General features: G+C 44.8%; 1 protein-coding gene across 1 annotated transcript in view; it reads left to right on the top strand.

Moving 5' to 3' along the window:
• The window catches only part of LOC114667527 (Schwann cell myelin protein-like), a 40,942-nt gene that overhangs the window by 9,678 nt on the left and 9,412 nt on the right, over nucleotides 1–21,852 (top strand). Inside the window, exons 2-4 of the mRNA XM_028822851.2 lie at nucleotides 3,530–3,583; nucleotides 8,991–9,374; nucleotides 16,863–17,153. Coding sequence (XP_028678684.2) covers nucleotides 3,538–3,583; nucleotides 8,991–9,374; nucleotides 16,863–17,153 — 721 coding nt within the window. The 5' untranslated portion in view covers nucleotides 3,530–3,537. The remainder of the gene's footprint in view (nucleotides 1–3,529; nucleotides 3,584–8,990; nucleotides 9,375–16,862; nucleotides 17,154–21,852) is intronic.

Below are 21,852 nucleotides of genomic sequence, written 5' to 3' on the forward strand. Positions count from 1 at the left end.
CCTGGGCAACGGTGGGTATTTCAGCTAGTATAATGTAATATAATCTGAAAATATTAAAGAAAATGGATGGATGCATTAATAATATAATACAATTCAATAAAACACAATGTGCAATAATATAATATAAAACTTCTCAGGGTAGAGCATCAGGAATATTTTGCTATCAGGTCAGAGGTTCAAGTTTCCAAGGATAAAAAAAATCTAAATCAGTTAAACATTAATAAATTTTCTAAGGCTTAAATCAAAGGGTGAAAAAGGTGACATTTGCATCAACTAGCAGTCAGGTCTTGTTGTCAGTTTGATTGTTTTATGTCTCATATATTTGTTGTAATGTTTTCACCAGAAGAATGATGCTCACTGCTGGATTTTATTGATTTGTACTGTTTTTGTCTTCCTTGTGATTTTCTTATTGTTATCTTGCGGTCTCTTTGTAAAACCTGTGGAGAAACAAAACTTCTCTCTTGGAACAAACAAAAAAAGAATTGCGTAAAAGGGGGCTACATGAAGCACCTCCTTTAAAAGAAAAGCTAGGGGCTCTTAATTTGAAAAGTATCCTGATTAAAAGTGCTAATGTTGTTGATGCACCACCTGTGGGAATTAAAAATTCAGTGCAGTTTATCATGATATGTAGTGCAAAGATAATACACTGAATACATCAACAGAGTGTAACTATGGGATATTTACATACCTACCTGTATCTACACCTACAGGCCCACCTGCTCTCTCTCACTTTGTTTGGTGGCCTAATATAATCTATCTGGCAATGAAATCCTGCCGACTATACTACAACTGAAGTCTATCTATCTATCTATCTATCTATCTATCTATCTATCTATCTATCTATCTATCTATCTATCTATCTATCTATCTATCTATCTATCATATAGTGCCTTTTCTATCTATCTATCTGTTATATAGTGCCTTTCATTTCTAATTATCTATCTATCTGTTATATAGTGCCTTTCATTTCTATCTATCTATCTATCTATCTATCTATCCATCTATCTATCTATCTATCTATCATATAGTGCCTTTCACGTCTATCTGTCTCCCGAGTCTCCCTTGACCCCTAGGTGACAGCCTGTCAGTTCCAATGTCACCTCATTCTCACGTACAGCTGTAGACTTTTATTAATATAACGCATTTCAAAATGAGCCTGAAATGATGACCAGAATAAAGTCCCAAGTCCCCAGAGCCACGGTAGCCGCTGTGCCCGCCCGCCCGCCCGCCTGCATACTTGTATTTATTTCCCTGTTTTTTTATGTCTGTATAGAACCCGAGTTTATTTGTTTCGGTTTTTCTTCATTTTGTACCTTCTTGACCGTAGATGACGGTCTCTAGAGCTGTGTGTGAATTCATCTGGCAGACGAGGAGACCATAAAGCGTTTGTTTGTGTGTGTGTTTGAGGGGTGGGCTGTTTGTGGATGTCGCTGTGCGTTGTGACCTTCTCCTCAGTTCATTTCATTCCCTTTGCGTTTTCTCACATGGCAGGCGCTCTTTTAGATGGCCGCAGTGCTGTCGATTTTTCTAGCAGCAGAATGCGGTTAAATGAAGCATTTTAAGGACGGGAAGAGAAAAAGGAAGAAGGCAGCCTGTGTAGTGGCGGTGCCCCCCTGCCTATGTGTGCTGCAAGCCTGCTGTCTATTTATGTGAAGCCACTGCCCTCGGAGCCCTGCAGGGTCTGCTTTACACGGCCCCCCGTCTCCAGTTTGAAGTGCACTCCGTACACAATGTCCACATTTCGACTGTATAAACAGTGCGGACTGCAGGGGGCACTCTAGAGCCGTCTCTCCACCCTGGAGTTGAGTTAACCCTTTACACTCGGAGTCAGTCCGCTGGCAGGACCAGACAATACAATAACGGAAAATGAAAAACAAAACAACGCATCAAATCATTGATTTGCTATAATTAAAGTACAGCGTACTGCAGTGGGTGAGCAGCATCGGTGGTCCTGGTGGGCCGCAGCGGTTGAAGGTTTTTGCTTCATGACAAGTCGTTCATTGCTGAGGAAGCACTTCTGGCTCCAGTGACGTTTTCTGCCTCATTTTAGTTGTCTTGTTTGTTAAGATTTTGAGCGCTGAATTGCTCATTTGATTCTTAAACAGCTTCATTCACAGTTCTTAATGGCTGCTCATTAGCAGTGACATGCAGATGACAGCGGAGCCAGCGGTTCTCCGTCTGACTTCTCTCCAGTCACACCTGTGTGTATTCATCAGGGTCTGTTTGGTTTAATAAAATACTTAGAAGGAGATGAAATCCTACAAACGACTCCTCTGTTTCAGGCTTCACATCGTTTGGATGACACCCTTAGAAAGGAAAAGAAACAAAATGTACGATTAAAGAGGGAGCTGACATGGCCGACTGGAAACACCGCAAGTCCTCTGTGGGATTAATAAAGTAAAGATTAATTATTTAATTATTATTATTTAATTATGTAATTATTTAATTAATTAATAAAGATTCCCCTTGGGATTAATAAATTATCTATCTATCTATCTATCTATTTCTGCTATGGGCCAGGAGGGGCTCCTAATTAAGCAAACCAGCAGCCACTGCGGCCCTCCAGGACCACCAACAATGCTAAACCCTGCCATACTGCGTAACCCAATACCAGGTCACCATGCCAATGATGAACAGCCCTGTAGCATTGTCTACCCCAGTTCCAGGTCACCATGCCAACAATGCTGTCCCCTGCCATATTGCTTACCCCAATGCCAGGTCGCCATGCCAATGATGCTGACCCCCTGCCATATTGTGTACCCCAATCATACAGTGCCTTTCATATTAGAACAATCTCTCCGAGATCATCTTAACTCTTAACTCACATTTTCTATCTATAGGCTGGTCTGCTTCCAGCTTGCTCTCTGGGCAGTAAGTGTCCGTTTCCTGGTGGCCATGCCACGTACACTTCCATTGTCATGTGGAGTTTGCAGGTTCTCCCCATCCCTCTTTTGTTTTCCTCCCACTTTGCATGAAGTTATTCGAGGACTCTGAAGTGCCCGGGCAGATGTGAGACTGAGGGTGTTGGTGTGCCCAGTCATGGGCAGATGCCCTGCCCATTGCTGGCTCCTGCCCTATGCCCCACTTTTGCTGGGGTGGGCAGTGGTTTCCCACAAAACTGAAACAGGATAAGTGGGTTAAATGTTTTCTGGGGAGATAGTTTGTGGGCAGCATGGTGGGGCAGCAGCCTTGTAGTACGAAGACGTGGTTTCCCAGTTCTGCCTGTGTCTGTGTCAGTTACGTCCAGGGGGTGCCATTTCCTCCCATAGTCCACTGGCATGCACACCCTGGTGTGTGTGTGTGTGTGTGTGTGTGATGGGTTGGCGTCCTGTCCATGGGCTCTGACTGCCCCCCCCCCCATCCTGGACCAGTGGGTTTTGCTCTTCCGGTCTTGTGGTCTCCACACGTCTCTTCTAGGGGGCTCAGACGCTCTCAGTAAAGCTGCCCACTGGTTTCCTATTTGTCTCAATGTGATGTTTTTTTCTGTCAATGCGTTTAAATGACTTTCTCTTTGTTTTTCTGTTTTTAGCTCTGACGATGACCCCTCCAAACCCTCCGCTTCTCATTCTTTGTCTTCTGAAAGGTAATTTGCTTGTTTATTGATTTCTTTGCTGTTTGTGAAAAGTCGTAACGTGAATGTGGCGCCGACGCCGACCCCTGCAGACCTCCTTGAATTCACTACGTCTCTGAATTATCTGCACAGGCCGAGGGGCGAGGAGGCCCACCACACTGAGCTCAGTGTGCGCCACAAAGTGCAAGCGCTGACATGTCATTAGAAATGCATCTCACGGGTCTCCAAATAAAACCTGTGAAAGAACTCGCCGGGCCCCTTCACACTTTCACAAAGACCCCTTTTGATTTCTCCTGCATGGCCCACCTGCTCCTATTTAGACCTGTTTCTGTTCCTCCTTCGTCTCCTCTGCCATGCGCTCTTTTTATTTTGTTTTAGAAGCTGTGGAGTTTTCAGTTGAAAGGTTCCTTTTCTGCTTTTTATGTTCTTCATTTGTCATACAAATAAAAAGCTTCCTTCTCTTTCACACACACACACAAACACACACGTGAGACATTTTCAAGAACGGCTCCCTGCTCTTCAGACTGCTGGTGCTGAGCTCAGGGCAGACGTCCAAAGTGTGAAAAGCAGAAAAGCCCGAGATGAGCAGAGTGAGTGAGACGTGGCGATAAACCTGCAGCCATGGAGCCCTCGGAGTCTCCTCGAAGAAGACCGAAGACATGATGGGACCAGGCGGGCATGGGGTCCAATCACATAAATGGAAAATAGGAGAGGAGGGCCTTCAGAAAGTCACTTGTCCACGTCACTGGTCACACATTTAATAATACATTTCATTTATATAGCGCCTTTCCCATGCTCGAGGCACTTTTAGCCTTGAAGTTCCTTTCTGTCTCGTCAAGCAACACTCAACACCCCAGAATGGAAAAGCAAAACCAGGATTGCGGAGAGTTTGAAAAATAAAAACATGAGAAAGTGAAATATGACGTTCACAAGTGCACGTTGAAGCCCCTTTGCCAGTGTCAGCTGAAGAGCCTGAATGAGAGTCATTCCATGCCAGACCAGGGGGTGGCGGAGTGCAGACCAGTTACGTGAAATTCTGCCTGGCCCCGATGATGTCACTTCCGGCCCATGCTTCGATGATGACACTTCCGTTTCCGCCCCAAAGATGGCATCACTTCTGGTCCCTGCCTCAATGACGTCACTTTTGTTTCCCCCTAACCTAAAGCCATCACAAAGATGATGTTGTTTACGGTCCTGGCCTCAATGATGTCGCTGCCAGTTCCACGCCCAAAGAGGACACCACTTCGTGTCTCGGCCTCAATGATGTCACTTCTGTTCCCCCCAACCCCCCACAAAGATGACATCACTTCCGGCCCCTGGGCTCAATGATGTCACTTCCGGTTTCACCCAAAAGATGCCATCACTTCCAGTCCTGGCCTCACTGATGTCACTTCCATTTCCCTCTAACCCAGACCCCCCCACCAAAGATGACGTCACGTCCTGCCCTGGCCTCAATGATGTGACGTCCGGTTCTGGTCCCAAATGATGACGTCACTTCTGGTCCCAATCTCTAGGACATCACTTCCAGTTCCGGGCCCCTATGATGACATCATTTCCTCCACTGCCCTTTAAAGCCACCATCTTTAGAGCATCAGTTCTATCTTGGACTCGAACCTGTGCACATCGCACTTGCTTAAAACCCAATTTGCAGACCAGAGAATAACAAATGGGTGGCTGCCTGCCCCAAACGTTTCTGATGTCGCTGGTCATTTCTTGTGACACCAGCCATTCCAGCCTGGAGTTTTCTTGGTTTGACATGACAAGCTTCACACCCCTGGACTTGAGGAACTTTCCACCATTGTTCTTCTGAAGCTCCCTCAGGTTGGATGGACACCATCATTGGACTCCTGTTTTCAGGTCTCTCCATAAACATTCATGTCTGGGCTATGACTGGGCTACTCGAGGACATTCCCAATGTAAGTGGAGTCTGAGGTCCAAAGCGCCCTGAGCACATATCTCGGCACTTTGGCTCCATTTAGCTTTCTCTTGAGTCCCTGATTCTGCCACCACCACACATCACCGCTGGAATGGCACAGCACAGGTGACGAGCGCTGCCTGGCTTCCTCCACACATGATGCTAATCTTGGCCAGAGAGTCCCGTCATGTCTCACAGTCTCAGAGTCCTTTAGGTGCCTTTTTTATTTCTAAATCCAAGTGTGCTATCAGGTGTCTTTTACTGAGGAGGAACCTCTGTCTGCCATTAAGCCCACATTGGTGGAACATTGCAGGGATGGTTGTGCTTCTGGAACTTTGTCTAATCTCCAGACAGGTTCTCTGGAGCTCAAGCAGAGTGACCATTGGGATTCTTGGCCACCTCACCTTACCAAGACCCTTCTCCCCAGATTGCTCAGTCTGGCCAGTGCGCCAGCTCAGGGTCGTTCCAAATTTCTTCCATTTATGAATTCTGAAGGCCGCTGTGCTCTTGGGAACCTTCAGTGCTGCAGGAATATCTTTGTAGACATCCTCAGGTCTGGGCCTCGACACAGTCCTCTGCAGGCAGCTCCTTTGACACCATGGCTGGGTTTGTGCTCACCTGTGGATCTTCTATAGGCAGCCGTGTGTGTATGCGTCTGTGTGTGTGTGTGTGTGTGTACATCCCCTAATCAGTCCAATCAACTGAATCAACCGCTGGTGGACTCCAAACAAGGTGGAGAAACATCTCAGAACGGGCTTCACCTGAGCCACATTTCAGGTGTCACTGCAAAGGGTCTGAATTCTTGTGTCCCAGTGACATTCCCATTCTTCACTTCTAATAAATTGGCAGAAATGTCTGAAATCTCATTTTCACTTTGTCATTCTGGGTTACTGAGTGTCATTTGAAGAGGAAAAAAATCAATTTAAACCATTTTAGTACATGGCGGCAACATAACAAAATGCGCAAAAAGTGAAGTGGTCTGAATAAAAGATGAAATACGTAGACCTAAAAGGCGCTATATATCTAATACGTCGACTCGAATGATTGTATATGAAAGACACTATAATATAATAGACAGATGAAAGGGCACTTTATATTAGATACATGACATATACAGTATGTAATACACCGAGGCCTAACAGAGACTATCAAATATATTCAACAGGCATTATCTCATAGGTAGACTTCAAAATGTTATGTGAAATAGATGTGAAAGGCACTATATAATAGGTAGGAAAGGCAGCATAACCCATACAGATTTAACAAAGGCTATATAAATTTCAAAGGCACTAATGCATAGACTTAAAAGGTGGTACAAGAAATAGATGTGAAAGGCACTACATAATAGATAGGAAAGGTAGTATTTAATACATAGTGATTTAAAAGAGACTATATGAAATAGATTTCCATTCATCCATCCATTTTCTAACCTGCTGAATCCGAACACAGGGTCACGGGGGTCTGTTGGAGCCAATCCCAGCCAACACAGGGCACAAGGCAGGAACCAATCCAGGGCAGGGTGCCAACCCACCGCAGGACACACACCAACACACACTAAGGCCAATTTAGAATCGCCAATGCACCTAACCTGCATGTCTTTGGACTGTGGGAGGAAACCCACGCAGACACAGGGAGAACATGCAAACTCCACGCAGGGAAGACCCGGGAAGCGAACCCAAGTCTCCTTAGTGTGAGGCAGCAGTGCTACCATGAAATAGATTTGAAAGGCATTATCTAATAAGAAGATTTTAAAATGCTATGTGAAATAGATGTGAAGGCACTATATAATAGACAGATGAAAGGCACTATAAATTAGGTAGGAAAAGCAGAATCATACATAGAGATTTAACAAAGGATATATACATTTGAAAGGCACTAATACGTTGACTTAAAAGGCGGTATAGGCATTACATATTGGATAGGAAAGGTAGTATTTAATACACCGAGATTTAAAAAGAGACTATATAAAATATAGTATATGTAAAATGCACAATCTAATATAGAGACTTAAAGTATTGTATATGAAATAGATGTGAAAGACACTATACAATAGACAGATGAAAGGCACTATATATTAGATATAATACATTTCAGAGAGACTATATATAAAAATTGATTTGAAAGACACTGTCTAATGCATAGACTTAAAAGATACCATATGATAGGTACAAATATTTAACCTTCACAACACTAGACTGGCTGTTCTGCATATTTGTTGTCCCCCTAAGTTTAGGTTTCCAGTGTGACAGAAAACACACAGTATGGGCAGGTACAAGTCACTTAGACATCTCCATGCCAGTCATGAATGCCAACCGGAGCTTCAAACAGTCCAATATAAGCTGCACTTCTCCTGAATCTCCATGACACACATCTGATACCCCCCCCACTACTTCCTTGGCTATCCCAGATATCAACACTACATACCTCCTCTCACCTTTCTTCTCTGTGTTTCTCTTCTCCTTTCTGCCAGACAGGTTGTGCCACCACCTCACCTCCCAGCTCCAGCTTTTAATGTCACGCTGCCATTCAGTTCCAGATTCTCCACAGAAAACACATTGTGGAAAATTCCCCCCTAGTGGTAATTGGAGGGACTACACCTGTGAGCTCCTAGCAGTTACCGTGTTGCCTGCTCTATGATGACAGAAGGAAGTCCCCAAACTTAAACACTCTAGTTGTACCCTTGTTTGCTTTGTGACAGTCCTCTGACAGGCTGACTGAATCTTTGGCTTCTCTTCTGTGTTACAGCATCCTCAGGGAGTCCCGTCTGCCTTCCTTGCAGTCCCCTTGCCGACTCCCCATCTCTTTTACGTCTCTCCTCCCACTTCAGTATAGACCCCGCCCCCTGACCACGCCCCATAGCCACTCCCCCATAGGCATGCATGTCTTTTCATCCCCATGAGAGTCCCAGGGCCATCTTCCCACTTCACCTTCTTTTTGTTCCTTCATTCCCGACTGGCTACTCTGGTCAGCTTCTAAATTGTCCGGTCTGTTTAAATGGCAGAGGGGACACGCCAGACTGCCTTGGAAAGTCTCACCCAAACTGTGGCCAGTCCACTGTCCTGTGCCACATCGTCGACCCCCTGGCACTTCTTGAAGTCCAAGCCTGTGTGCTACAGCTCAGGCTCACAGGTCTCAGTTTATTTTATTGTTATATTGTTTTTTTATTTTTCTCATTTTAAGTGTTAATATTTTATTGACTTTATATTTGTGCACTATTGGCTTAATAACGACTTCTTAAAAATGTCCAGGCCAGTATCAATAAACATTTCAATTTTGATTCTCATAGAATCAGGTGGCACTGAAGTCTGTTAACTTTAAGTCCTTCTGAATGCCCCTCATGGACTGGCACCCCTTGTCCAGGTCTCCTTGCTGCCTCATGCCCAGCATGTGCCCAGCCTTTATAATGGGTAGCAAGGACTTCTCACCTGTCACCCTCTCTAACTCGTGACCTTGTGCTCTGTTATGTGACAATAATGAATGTGCCCTTTTTGTCCCTGACCACAGGACTTTCACTCTGGCATGTTGCCAGCGGCTGGTGGGTGGAAATGCCCTCTCAGATCACCGCCTTGCAGGGCTCTTGCGTGGTCATCCCCTGCAGGTACTCCTACAACTCCAACGGCCCCAAGAAATTTGTTGCCGTCTGGTACCAGTATCAGAGCTCGGGCTACCCTTTGGTTTACGACGGGAATAATCCCAGCAACGTGATTGACAAATTCCGAGGTCGGACAAACCTCGTTGGGAATGTCAGAAATGGGAACTGCAGTCTGAAAATCAGTGACGTCGTCAGGAATCTCAACGGAGAAAAGATTTACACCTGGATTGATCCGGATAACATCGGCTCCGGCACTTATAAGTTTTATGACCACACCGTTCAGCTGAATGTGATCGGTAAGAATGATCATATATTCTAAGCATGTGTGGAAGTTCTGTGCGGGGTGACGGGGTCTCTCACAGCCTCCAGGACCCCGGGTTGTGGAGTCTGAGGTGTTGTCTATAGGCATTCTGGCTTCACTCCCAAAGACACTAAACTGACCCATGGGATTGAACCTGTGTCAACTGGCATCCCACCCAGGGCTGGTGCCTGTGCTTGACTACTTCAGAGAAGATGAATTAAGGGGACTGAGGGGAAATGATGAATGGGTGGATGGAGTCACCCTACATGGACTCATTGTCACTGCCTTCACTTTTCCTAAATTTCTTATCCAACTCAGGGTGGCAAGGGGTCAGAGCCAATCCCAGTAGCATCCGGCAGAAAGCAGGAATGAACCTTGGTTTGGGACACCAGCCTGCCACAGGGTACCTTCACTCGTGTTTAGAGCGGTCAGTTAACCAAGGCGCTTTATAATTTCAGTACGCATTTACTGTGTGACTAGCCGATGTACCTGGCACTGTCCGGGTATACAGTATGTTAGGTTTCAGCCTCTGTTCTGTTCCCATTTTACCCTTTTAATATTGTCGTCTATGTTTTTATTGTTCTTTACATTTGTTATTTGTGTAATTACAGTATGCATTTTCTCTATGTGTGAATGCTTCTTCCACTGTGTCCCCTGGGTTTTGTGGGTGGTTCTCCAAGAGGTGGGGCCACCTGTCAATCCCTGTTGATGCGCTGCTCCCACCCTCTAAAGGCTCATGGGAATTGCAGTCCTGTGTGGTATTACATTGTATGCGCTTGGTGTTGGTGAGTTCTTCTCATTATGCTTATTGTATTTTTCTTTTTTGTTCTGTTTAAGGATTTTGACTTAGCAATGCATTGGGATTTGGTTACTGGGGATGACCTTTTTAGGCAACTCCCTTGGGCCTCGTTTGGCTTTTTTGAACTTTTTTTTTTATCCGTTTTCTGTTTTTTCCTAATGAATATTTTATTTATAAAGATTCCTTATTGCTCTTCCTGAGATCACGCCAAGGGTTTAAGGTGACCCTCCTCCATATATGACTTTCACTGTATGTTGTTTTTCCAGCTTTTCATTTTTGGACCTGAAGCCAGCAAATGGTATTTAGGGCCTGGCTGACCGAAGTGGGCCTCTACTGGGCAGGCCACTAGTTTAGAGACCTCACCTGGATTGCTTTGGAGGTGTTGTAGTTCAGCCAGGGTTCACTTGTCTCATGTCTTCTGTGTTCATTTTTGATTATTTTGTTTGGCTTAATGTTATTTTTGATTATATTCTTTGTTGTTCATTTTGTCATTGCATGCAAGCCTCTGTTAAACCGCTTGTGTTTTGTGGGTGGTTCCCCAGGAGGAGGGGCCACCGGTTAATCACTGTTGATGGACTGCTGCCAGCCCTGTAAAGGCTCATGGGAATTGCAGTCCCTCATTGTAGTACATTGGATGCACTTGGTGTTGGTGAGCTCTCTTCCTTATGTTTATTGCATTCATTTGGATTTTCTGTCTTTTTATCAGCAGTTCTCAAACTGGGGGAGGGGGGTGCGAAGTAACAAAAAAGGGGGCGCGAATGTTGCCATATGTGGCGTAAATTTGCTACTCGTAGGAAAATTTGAAACTTGTAGCGGTGTATCGGCAGCAAAAAATATAGGAATAAATTTTATTAGGGTTTCAAAAAAACGTTAGGGGGGGCGCGATTAAAACTGTTATGAAAACTCGGGTCACAAATACTTCAAGGTTGAGAAACGCTGCTTTTTATCGTTATTTGCTCAGTTTAAGAATTTTGATTTCTGTTTAATATATCAGGGCATTTGCTACTGGTGACCGCTTGTTTTCGACAGCTGCTGGTGCCTCATTTGGCTTTTTTGAAAATTTTTTTTATTTCCGTTATTCGTAATAAATTTTTTTTTTATATAAAGGTTCTTTTTTGCCCTTTCTGAGAACATGCCAGAGGTTTACGATGTCCCTCCTCCTCTGTGGGAGGTTTGTTGTGATTTTTGCAATATTTATAGTTGTTTTTCCACTTCCTTGTTTTTTGGGCCTGCTGTGGCAGAAGCCAGCATGTAGTAGTTAGGGCCTGGCTGGACTAAGTCAGCCTCTACTGGGCAGAGCAGTAGGCTGAAGTTTGGAGGACGCAGCTGTTTTGCTTTGAAGGTGTTTTATTTCAACCTGGGTCGTTTACCCCCCATTCCGCCCTTCCTCCAAACCAGCTGACTGGGACTTAAATCTTCTCTCGTGTCTTCTTTGTTCATTTTCGATTCTTTTTTTTTTGAGTTAATGTTATTTTTGTTTATGATTTGCATTATTTTTTGTCATTGGATGTTTGCCTCTGTTATACTCTGTGTGTTTTGTGGGTGGTTCCCCCAAGAGGCGGGGCCACCTGTCACTCACAATTGACTGCTCTCAGCCTTATAAAGGCTCATGGGAATTGCAGTCCCTTATGGTATTTTGTGTATGCACTCTGGAGAAGATGTGTTTGTCTTTCTGGTGAGTACAGTAATCCCTCACTTATCGCGGGAGATAGGTTCCAAGGCCGACCGCGATAACTGAATTTCCGCGAAGTAGGGACACTATATTTATTTAATTATTTAACGTGTAGTTGGACGTTTTTAAACCCTCCCTGTATTGTTTACAACCCACCATTTACTCTATTAAAAACAGGGACAACTGCTAAGCAATATGAAATCGGTAGATAAGTTTACACTTACTGTATAGCGAAGTACACGTAGCAGCTTGTAGGCGGTCATGACGTCGTCGACCTTGTTGCAAAGATTCCTAAAGCAGATTCCATCCAGACTACTGCCTTATCACGTCCACTTGCAACTCGTTTTGCACCCTGGTTAAAGGACACTGCGGCCGTAGATCTTATATGCTTTTCCTTCTTTTTAAATAAAAAGAATCGATGTCCTGCAGCGGTGTAGCTGTTCCCTTCCTTCAACATATCCAAAACTTTTACCTTTTCTGCAATCATTTGCATCTTATGTTGGTGCTTGGACACGGCCCCTGAAGCATTAGCACGTTAATGATGAATGAGTGAGATGAGACTTCCTGGTTAATGCAACACTCCGTCGCTGAGCCAATCAGCAGCACACAGGAACTTAACTGCGTGCTCTGATTGGGTAGCTTCTCAGCCATCCGCCAATAGCATCTCTTGTATGAAATCAAATGGGCAAACCAACTGAGGAAGCAAGTAAACAGACCCATTGTCTGCAGAAACCCGCGAAGCAGCGAAAAATCCATGTTATGTATTTAGATATGCTTACATATAAAATCCGCGAAGTCGTGAATCCGCGAAAAGTGAACCGCGAAGTAGCGAGGGATTACTGTACTGTGAATTTTTACAATTGTTGTATTTTTATTTTAATTATGTGTAATTATGCATTTTTTCTCCGTTTACTTAATTGCTTGGTTTCTGTGTTCTGACTGCTTCTTCCACTGTGTCCCCGTGGGTTTTGTGGGTGGTTCCCCAAGGGGTGGGGCCACCTGTCAATCTCTGTTCATGGACTGCTCCCAGCCCTGTAAAGGCTCATGGGAATTGCAGTCCCGCGTGGTAGTGCATTGTATGCACTTGGTTTTGGTGAGTTCTCCTCTTTCTTGTGAGTACGGTGAATTTTTATAATTGCTGTATTTTAATTTATTTTTAGCTATTTTATTGCTGTGTTTAAGGATTTTTGTTGCTGGACTATGTTTGCTGGGAATTGCCTGTCAGGTAGCTCCTTTATGCCCCTTTCTGTTCTTTTCTTTGTTCTTTAGTAACCTTTTTTGTGTTAATAATCCTTCAATTTTATAAAGATTCTTGTGGACTTGTCTGTACCCCATGCCAGAGTTTATACAGTTTCTCCCTCTTGATGAACACACTTTATGTTTTTTTGAGCCTCTTTGCTACTCTTTTTTTAATTCAGTGCCTTATGGCCATTTTGAGGCCTAGTCAGGCCTTAAGCCTCCCATTTTCCTGGAGCAGATTCTTTGTAAGGCCCTAAACTTTGTGCCATTTGTATGCTACTGTAACACAACAGGCAGAAATTCCAATAACAATGCAATATATGTGTAAAGGGTTAAGGTAAGAAAGCAAATTATTGTGTGTTTTTGAATTGTAAACAATGAGGCAAAACACGGAGAAAGGTTTGGGTCATGTGACGGTTGAACAGGAACATAAAATCATTTGCAAATGGCAGAAATGCAAGACATCTTTTCAGACACGAGTCCATTAACGTGACTGCTCTGTGGCAGTCGTGACCTTTATGATGGTCTTTGACTCGGAATGGGTGGAGTTTCTTGAGGAAGTGGGCATGTCTTCATGGGGTCATTGAGTCTTGGATCATCTAGTCTGTAGCTGAAGGAGGAGACGATGTGAATGAGAGCGGCGTCTCCCTCACCGAGGGGTGTTGGCTCAGTATGGAAGTGAGAAGAGCGTGAATCAGCGAGATGTTCATGAACGGGTAGAACGGTTTGAACAAGTGTAACTGATGAAGCTCATTATGGCCAACCATCAACCTGGCACACACAAGCCCACATCGATATGGCAAATGCGTTCATTAGGGAAGACTGACTGATAGCAGATTTGGATGTCAGTTATGGATCTGCACACTCGCCACAGTCCATGATGACCTGGGGTACCGTAAGGTTTGGTTACCCAAACATCTTTGTGTTCTGCAGAAGCCAACATCCTTCGGTGAACTTCAGCAGGCCTCACTCTCTCACTCCCAGTGGTGTGTTGTTCAATAACGCTGCCATCTCGCATGTTCATTTCTCCTTGGCTTCAACTAGAGCAGTGATTCTTAATCTGTTTTGAGTCACAGACCCCTTTAAGAATCTGATGAAAGCTATGGACCCCCTTCCCCAGAAATATTCACATAAAGACAACTTTGCATGCAATGAATTTCTTCTTCTTTTGGTTGCTCCCATTAGGGGTTGACATAGCAGATTATCTTCTTCCATATCTTCCTGTCCTCGACATCTTATTCTGTTACACCCGTCACCTGCATGTCCTCTCTCAGCACATCCATAAACCTTCTCTTAGGCCTTCCTCTTCTCCTCTTCCCTGTCAGCTCTAGCTCCTTAACACCCTTCTCCCAGTATACCCCTCATCTCTCCTCTGCACATGTCCAAACCAATGCAATCTCACCTCTCTGATTTTGTCTCCCAATTGTCCAACCTGAGCTGACCCTCTAATGTCCTCATTTCTAATGCTGTCCATCCTCGTCACACCCAATGCAAATCTTAGCATCTTTAACTCTGCCACCTCCAGCTCTGTCTCTTGTGCCACCGTCTCCAGCCCATATAACATAGCTGGTCTCACTACCATCCTGTAGACATTCCCTGTCACTCTTGATGATACCCGTCTGTCACAAATCACTCATGACACTCTTCTTCACCCACTCCACCCTGCCTGCACTCTCTTCTTCACTTCTCTTCCACACTCCCCATTACTCTGTACTGTTGATCCCAAGTATTTAAACTCATCCACTTTTGACAACTCTACTCCCCTCATCCTCACCATTCCACTGACCTCCCTCTCATTCACACACATGTATTATGTCTTGGTGGTCCTACTGACCTTCATTCCTCTCCTCTCTTATATCTCCTCCTCTCCCAGGTCTCCTCAAACTGCTCCCTACTCTCACTACAGATCACAATGACATCAGCAAACATCACAGTCCACGGGGACTCCTGTCTAATCTCATCTATCAACCTGTCCATCACCACTGCAAATAAGAAAGGGCTCAGAGCTGATCCCTGATGTAATCCCACCTCCATCACTCCTACCACAGACCTCACCACTGTCACAGTTCCCTCGTACATATCCTGTACAACTCTTACATACTTCTCTGCCACTCCCGACTTCCTCATACAATACCACAACTCCTCTCTCCTCACCCTGTCATTTGCTTTCTCAGGTCCACAAAGACGCAATGCAACTCCTTCTGGCCTTCTCTAAACTTCTCCATCAACATCCTCAGAGCACATCTGTGGTGCTCTTTCCTGGCATGAAGCCATCCTGCTGCTCACCAATCATCACCTCACTTCTTAACTGAGCTTCCACTACTCTTTCCCATAACTTCATGCTGTGGCTCATCAATTTTATCCCCCTGTAGTTACTACAGTCCTGCACATCCCCCTCATTCTTAAATATCGGCCCACCAGTACACTTCTTCTCCACTCCTCAGGCATCCTCTCACTTTCCAAGATTCCATTACAAACTCCACTGCCATCTCTCCTAAACACCTCCATGCCTCCACAGGTATGTCATCTGGACCGATAGCTGTCCTTACTTCCTCCTTGCTAACCCGTTTCACTTCCTGGTTCACTATCTCCACATCATCATCCAATAAAACCCAACGTACTATTAAACGTTAAAGTTAACAATGTTGACTGTCAGCGCTGTAAGTAGTAGCGGGGGGGTGTTTTCTTTCATTTCTTTCGATGGGGAGCCGTTGATTTGGGTTGGGGGTGGGGGGCCTGTATGGTGACCACTATTTTTCTCACGTGATTTTTCTCATGTGACATTTTTCTCGCCGTTATTTTTCGTGCACACTATTTTTCTCACAAGTACAGAACTCACGCATTAAGCTTAGGTAAGATTCGTACGAGAAAAATCAGACGTGAGAAAAATTAGGGTTAGAGACGTAAAATCACATGAGAAAGTTCATGCGAGAAGAATCCACAGTACCGGGCTGTATAAGTGAATATAAATGTTAATTTTTATCTGACCCTCACGGACCCCGGTGGAGTGGTGGCTCTGAGACTAGGGATCCGCGTTGGCAATTGGAAGGTCGCCGGTTCAAATCCTGAAAAAATTGCCAGAATGACTCTACGCTGTTGGGTCTTCAAGGTCCTTAACCTGCAATGGCTCCATCCTGGGTATGATGTTAACCTTCAATCAGCCCTGTAGGGAGAACTTGGAGCTTGGTGGCAGGATTGGCACTCCACAGCTGCACTCGGATCTCAATCCGGGGGTTTCGTTGTGTGGTGGGAGTGGCTCCCGACCTCTCTCCTCGTGGAACCCCTGAAACCCATCTATGGAGACCCTAGGGGTCCATGGACCTCAGGTTAAGAACCCCTGAACTAGACCACTGGCAGAGAGCTGCGCTGTTCGTATCTGAGTTACCCATAAGCCATCACGAACGCATTGTATTATGTCAGCTTGGGTCCATTGTGGTGACTGCCTAATTTTAGAATTGCTTTTACTTTTTGATTTACCCTGATAAAAGATGAATGGACACCCGTCTGGGAGACTTTTTTAGAAACAGGAGACATGACGTCCCCTGGGGGTCCCTATTCGTACCAGTCCTTCTCAGACTTGCTGTGACTTGTCCTACACTTAAGAGGCCCAGCTGGTTTGTGTCTCAAGTGGCACAGAGAGTCGCTCTTCAAGGGGTCCTTTGGCGCTGCTTTTTTTTTACTGCTTTTACGCCAGAACAAAAGGGGCCACATGATGTCCAGAAGGTGCCGTTTTTATGTTACCCTCTCCTCATTCTGCTTTTCTTCTTCCCTAGAGTATGCATCTCCCCCCGACGTTTCCGTTGAAGGTGACAGAGAAGGACACATGGTGGCTCTCAAGTGCTCCACTGTGCACACGTGTCCCCCGTCTCCTCCCGCGTTCACCTGGTCCTACCCGGGTGGCACCAGCATGGTGGAGCACACTGAAGTCAGGGAGGGCAAATGGAAATCGACTGCCCAGCTCCAGTTTAATGTGTCACACGTGGACCACGAAAGGAAGGTGACCTGCACGGTCAAACATCCGGGAGGGAGAACGGCTGAACGGTCTGCCACATTGAGCATCAGATGTAAGTAAGAGAATCCCAATGACTGACCAAAGTAAAACATTCACAATGCCAGACTCGTAGCTGTCTGAGGGGGTGGAGAAAGAGACCCCCACATCTGTACGAACATGTTGTAAGTACTCAGTATGGGGACATCTCGAGGCCGGCCTGGCCACAAATAGAGGGTGGTGGCATCAGCCCGACTCACACACTCACTCATTGTCACCTGGTGCCCAGTGTTCAAAGTCAGTGAGAATCTACATGAGCACAGGAAGAATAGGCAGACCCCGACAGAGGCAACGCTCAGGTGCCAGTCACAAAATGTCACCAAGTTAACAATTGAAATTCAAGTTTGGAATTTTCAAATTCAAAACAATTCAAGTTTGTGAATTTCCCCTTGGGATTAATAAAGTATCTATCTATCTATCTATCTATCTATCTATCTATCTATCTATCTATCTATCTATCTATCTATCTATCTATCTATCTATCTATCTAATCTATCTATCTATCTATCTATCTATCTATCTATCTATCTATCTATCTATCTATCTATCTATCTATCTATCTATCTATCTATCTATGACAGAAGTGAACATCGTGTGACACTGAAAGCCAAACCTTTGACGTGCTCCACGCAGCCTCCTTTTCATTTTTCAACACATGTCTCAGTCTCTGCTTTCGCCTTTCATCCCGATGGTTTTGACCCCCCCCCCCCCTCGAAAAATTGTGACTTTTGAAAACGCCCTCCAGAGTTGTACGCCTCAGTGTGACAACGTGGACAAGCGAAAACGGATTCTGAGTTTTAAAATCCGTGGCTGTAATCACGCTCTGATGTGTTAGATTGGATCCTGCTCGTTACCACTTCTCATTCCCGTTTTTTCAGTTGTTTTCTTGTGAGTGGAGATCCTTTCGTAAACGATGTGAAAGCACTAGCATGGACGGAGATTGCTGGGGTTTTTATTTTTTAAAAAAATGTCATGTTTAACTGAAAACATAGCCTAAGGGAACCTAAGCACTTTGGCTTTGAGGAGAGACGGCCACATGCGCATCTGAGAGAGGCCTGCAAAGTTCTCAGTGGCATCGATTAATCGATTAATTGATCGACTTCGGTAACATGAGGATCTGTGAGACTTCCTAGGCTCGTCTTCTACCGCAACTTAGAGATCTTAGACAGACAAAGTCTCGGGTGATGCCAGTCACAACCCCGCAGAACACTACACAGGACCCTCTTCACATAACTCCATACAAGAGTGACGCCAACTATCCTCCGTAGGGACTCTGTGTCACCAACTGCGTCACACGAAGGCTCAAAACTTTTTTGGTTTGATGCCACCTACCGACCAGACAATGGCTCCCTTGTACCACACCATATTGAGCTGCAAACTCTCAGCCTTGATGACCCCGTGGGATAAACAACTGCCCACACTCGGTGCCCTTATGTTTACTTCAGTCCCTCAAAATACAAAGACAAAGAATCGAAACGTGAACACGACGTGACATTTATTAAAGAATACTAGGGGGCTTCGCTCGCCAACCCCGATGCCTGCTCTACGCGCCAGCCACTTCACATCTCTGCTGCTCACGTATGTGGATTTCACTTTCACCAAATAACAAATCTTTCACTTCAATTCAAGACCTCAGTATTAATGTTTGCAGTGCACCATGTTTTGGAATTTATTTTGTAATTCATGAAGTAAAGAAATGAATTGTATTTATCATTCCAACAGATGGAGCATCACAAACATTTGTAGTAATAAAATGCATTGCATTTGTCAGTCCAACAGATGGTGCATCACAAATATTTGTATTATGGTGTAATAAAATGAATTGCATTTGTCATTCCAACAGATGGCACATCAAAACATTTGTAGTAATAAAATGCATTACTTTGTCATTCCAACAGATGGCACATCAAAACATTTGTAGTAATAAAATGCATTACTTTGTCATTCCAACAGATGGCACATCAAAACATTTGTAGTAATAAAATACATCACATTTGTCATTTCAAAAGATGATGCATCAAAACATTTGTAGTACAACACGATAAAAAGTATTGCATTTGTCATTCCAACAGATGGTGCATCACAAATATTTGTATTATGATGTAATAAAATGCATTGCATTTGTCATTCCAACAGAATATACATCAGAAACATTTGAAGTACAACACGATAAAAAGTATTGCATTTGTCATTCCAACAGATGGTGCATCACAAATATTTGTATTATGATGTAATAAAATGCATTGCATTTGTCATTCCAACAGAATATACATCAGAAACATTTGAAGTACAACATGATAAAATGTATTGTGTTTGTCACATCAAAGCATTTGTAGTAATAAAATGCATTGCATTTGTCATTCCAACAGATGGTGCATCACAAATATGTGTATTATGATGTAATAAAATGCTTTGCATTTGTCATTCCAACAGATGGCACATCCAAACATTTGTAGTAATAAAATGCATTGAATTTGTCATTCCAACAGATGGTGCCTCAAAACGTATGTAGTAATAAAATACATCACATTTGTCATTCCAACAGATTGTGCATCACAAATATTTGTATTATGATGTAATCAAATGCATTGCATTTTTCATTCCAACAGGTGGCACATCACCAACACTGCTCTTACGGAGCCTATACCAAATGGCATATAACAGAGACAAAGCAACGGGATGGACACACAGACACCTGTCCTTTTATCAGGGTGGATAGGAGTGTGTGAAGCTGACTTCAGGGGCAGGTTGTGTGTAATGGTTGGCTTCCTGGTAGCAGCGCCATTGTCAGTGATGGCACACAGCACACCCTTTCTATAGGGTACACACTAAGACAATTACCGCTGAGCATAAAGCACAATGAAACGAGATTTTCTGTTGTGCCCCTTGAGTTACTAAAATGCTAACACCAAAGAATTCTGCGTAGGACTTATGAATGGTGACATTAGGCTCACTTTCATGTCATGTTTGTATTTTATAAATCCTGGATTTTGCATTAGAAACAGATGAGGCTCCTGGGTTGACTACATGGGACGTGAAGTTCTGAGTTGGATTCTATGGATTTCCTTTTCACCGCCCAACCCTCCCTCAGTTTCAGTTTCTCATCCTGAACTGCCAGCTTACCCCCCACCTTCACAGGCCAGGGGTGGCTTTTAAAGGGGATGGGGTTGAATCTGAAATGCCCGCTGATAGCAGGTCCAGACCCTCTTAGTGCCCCCCAAAGCTGCTAGCTACTCCAGATAGGAATCGTCTTCTGTCTGCTAACATCCTGGGTGAAAACATGCAGCCTTCACATGGAGTGTGCTCTGGGCAGGATCTAAACCCAGGAGTTTTCTGCTTTGCTGACTCTGCGTCATCACGTTGCCCTTATTTGAAGGGCTCTATGCACATTAACAGTTCAGTACGGTTGGCACAATGTTAGTACTGCCAGGGTTCAAGTCCCGAGTGATGCCTGCGTGGAGTTTGTGTGTTCTCCTTGTATCTGCGTGGGTCTCCTCCTGGTGCTCCATGCAGGCCAGATGGATGGGTGGGGCTGACAGGTTCAGAGCGGACCCCCTTTATATGCCTGCAGCTTCCAGCTTTATCTCAGACTCAAAACAGGAAATACTGAAGCTTGGCAGGAGCTCCACACAATTAAGAGAATCACGACGGGCATCTGGAGTTCAAAGGAATTTGTTTATGTCAGTTAGTCAGTCATTTTCTAACCCGCTATATCCTAACACAGGGTCACGGGGGTCTGCTGGAGCCAATCACAGCCAACACAGGGCGCACGGTAGGAACAAATCCCGGGCAGGGCGCCAGCCCACCGTAGGACACACACAAACACACCCACACCCACACACCACGCACACACCTGGGACAATTTAGGATCGCCAATCCACCTAACCTGCATGTCTTTGGACTGTGGGAGGAAACTCACGCAGACACTGGCAGAACATGCAAAGTCCACACAGGGAGGACCCGGGAAGCGAACCCAGACGGGTCTCCTTACTGCGAGGCAGCAGCACTACCCACTGAGCCACCGTGCCACCCAATTTGTTTATGTAGTCCTCTGAAACAGCACTGAGGATTTTCAGCCTGCCAAAATTTCAGGGAGGCTCTCTTAAAAGTTTTTTTTGGTTGGAAAGGGTGGGGACGCAGACATTTCTGGCACACCATCCTGGTGTTTCCAACCCCAACTTCTGACAGGCTTGAAGTCCTAAAGGCTCTCGCTCTGCATGAAGACATGTGCCATTGGGCCTGCTTAGCAGGAGCTGCAGCCATTCTGCTGAGCTACCATATCCTGTGCCACTCAGCGCTGAAAGAGGCTAAGCATTCGCCTGCTTCCTATTTCCATTGAAGAGCAGCGCAGAGCCAGAAAAACACCCGAGTTTCATTTCCACTTTCTAGCTCTGCTTTCACTCAGCCGTACTCATCACCTCACACATTCCTCACACCATTTGCATTTACAGTAAGTCGCCCTTCTGCACTGTACTGTGCCCGCCCTGTTAGTCAACCAGACAGTAGACGCCCCATGTGCAACATCTGGCACCCCCTTCCAGTGGGGGAACATTGAGGGGGGGGTGCACAGCAAACGTTTAAATGATGGCTGTGGACCACCAGGACCACGAGCTGCCAGGGTCAGAGTGTTCACCTTTGAGAGCAAATGATATGTAAGAGGACAGTCCAACAGGCAGACATGGAAGGCACTATATAACGTGTATGTGATAGTCAGA

This window comes from Erpetoichthys calabaricus, chromosome 17 (genome assembly GCF_900747795.2).
Source record: "Erpetoichthys calabaricus chromosome 17, fErpCal1.3, whole genome shotgun sequence".
In the NCBI taxonomy this organism is placed as follows: domain Eukaryota; kingdom Metazoa; phylum Chordata; class Cladistia; order Polypteriformes; family Polypteridae; genus Erpetoichthys; species Erpetoichthys calabaricus.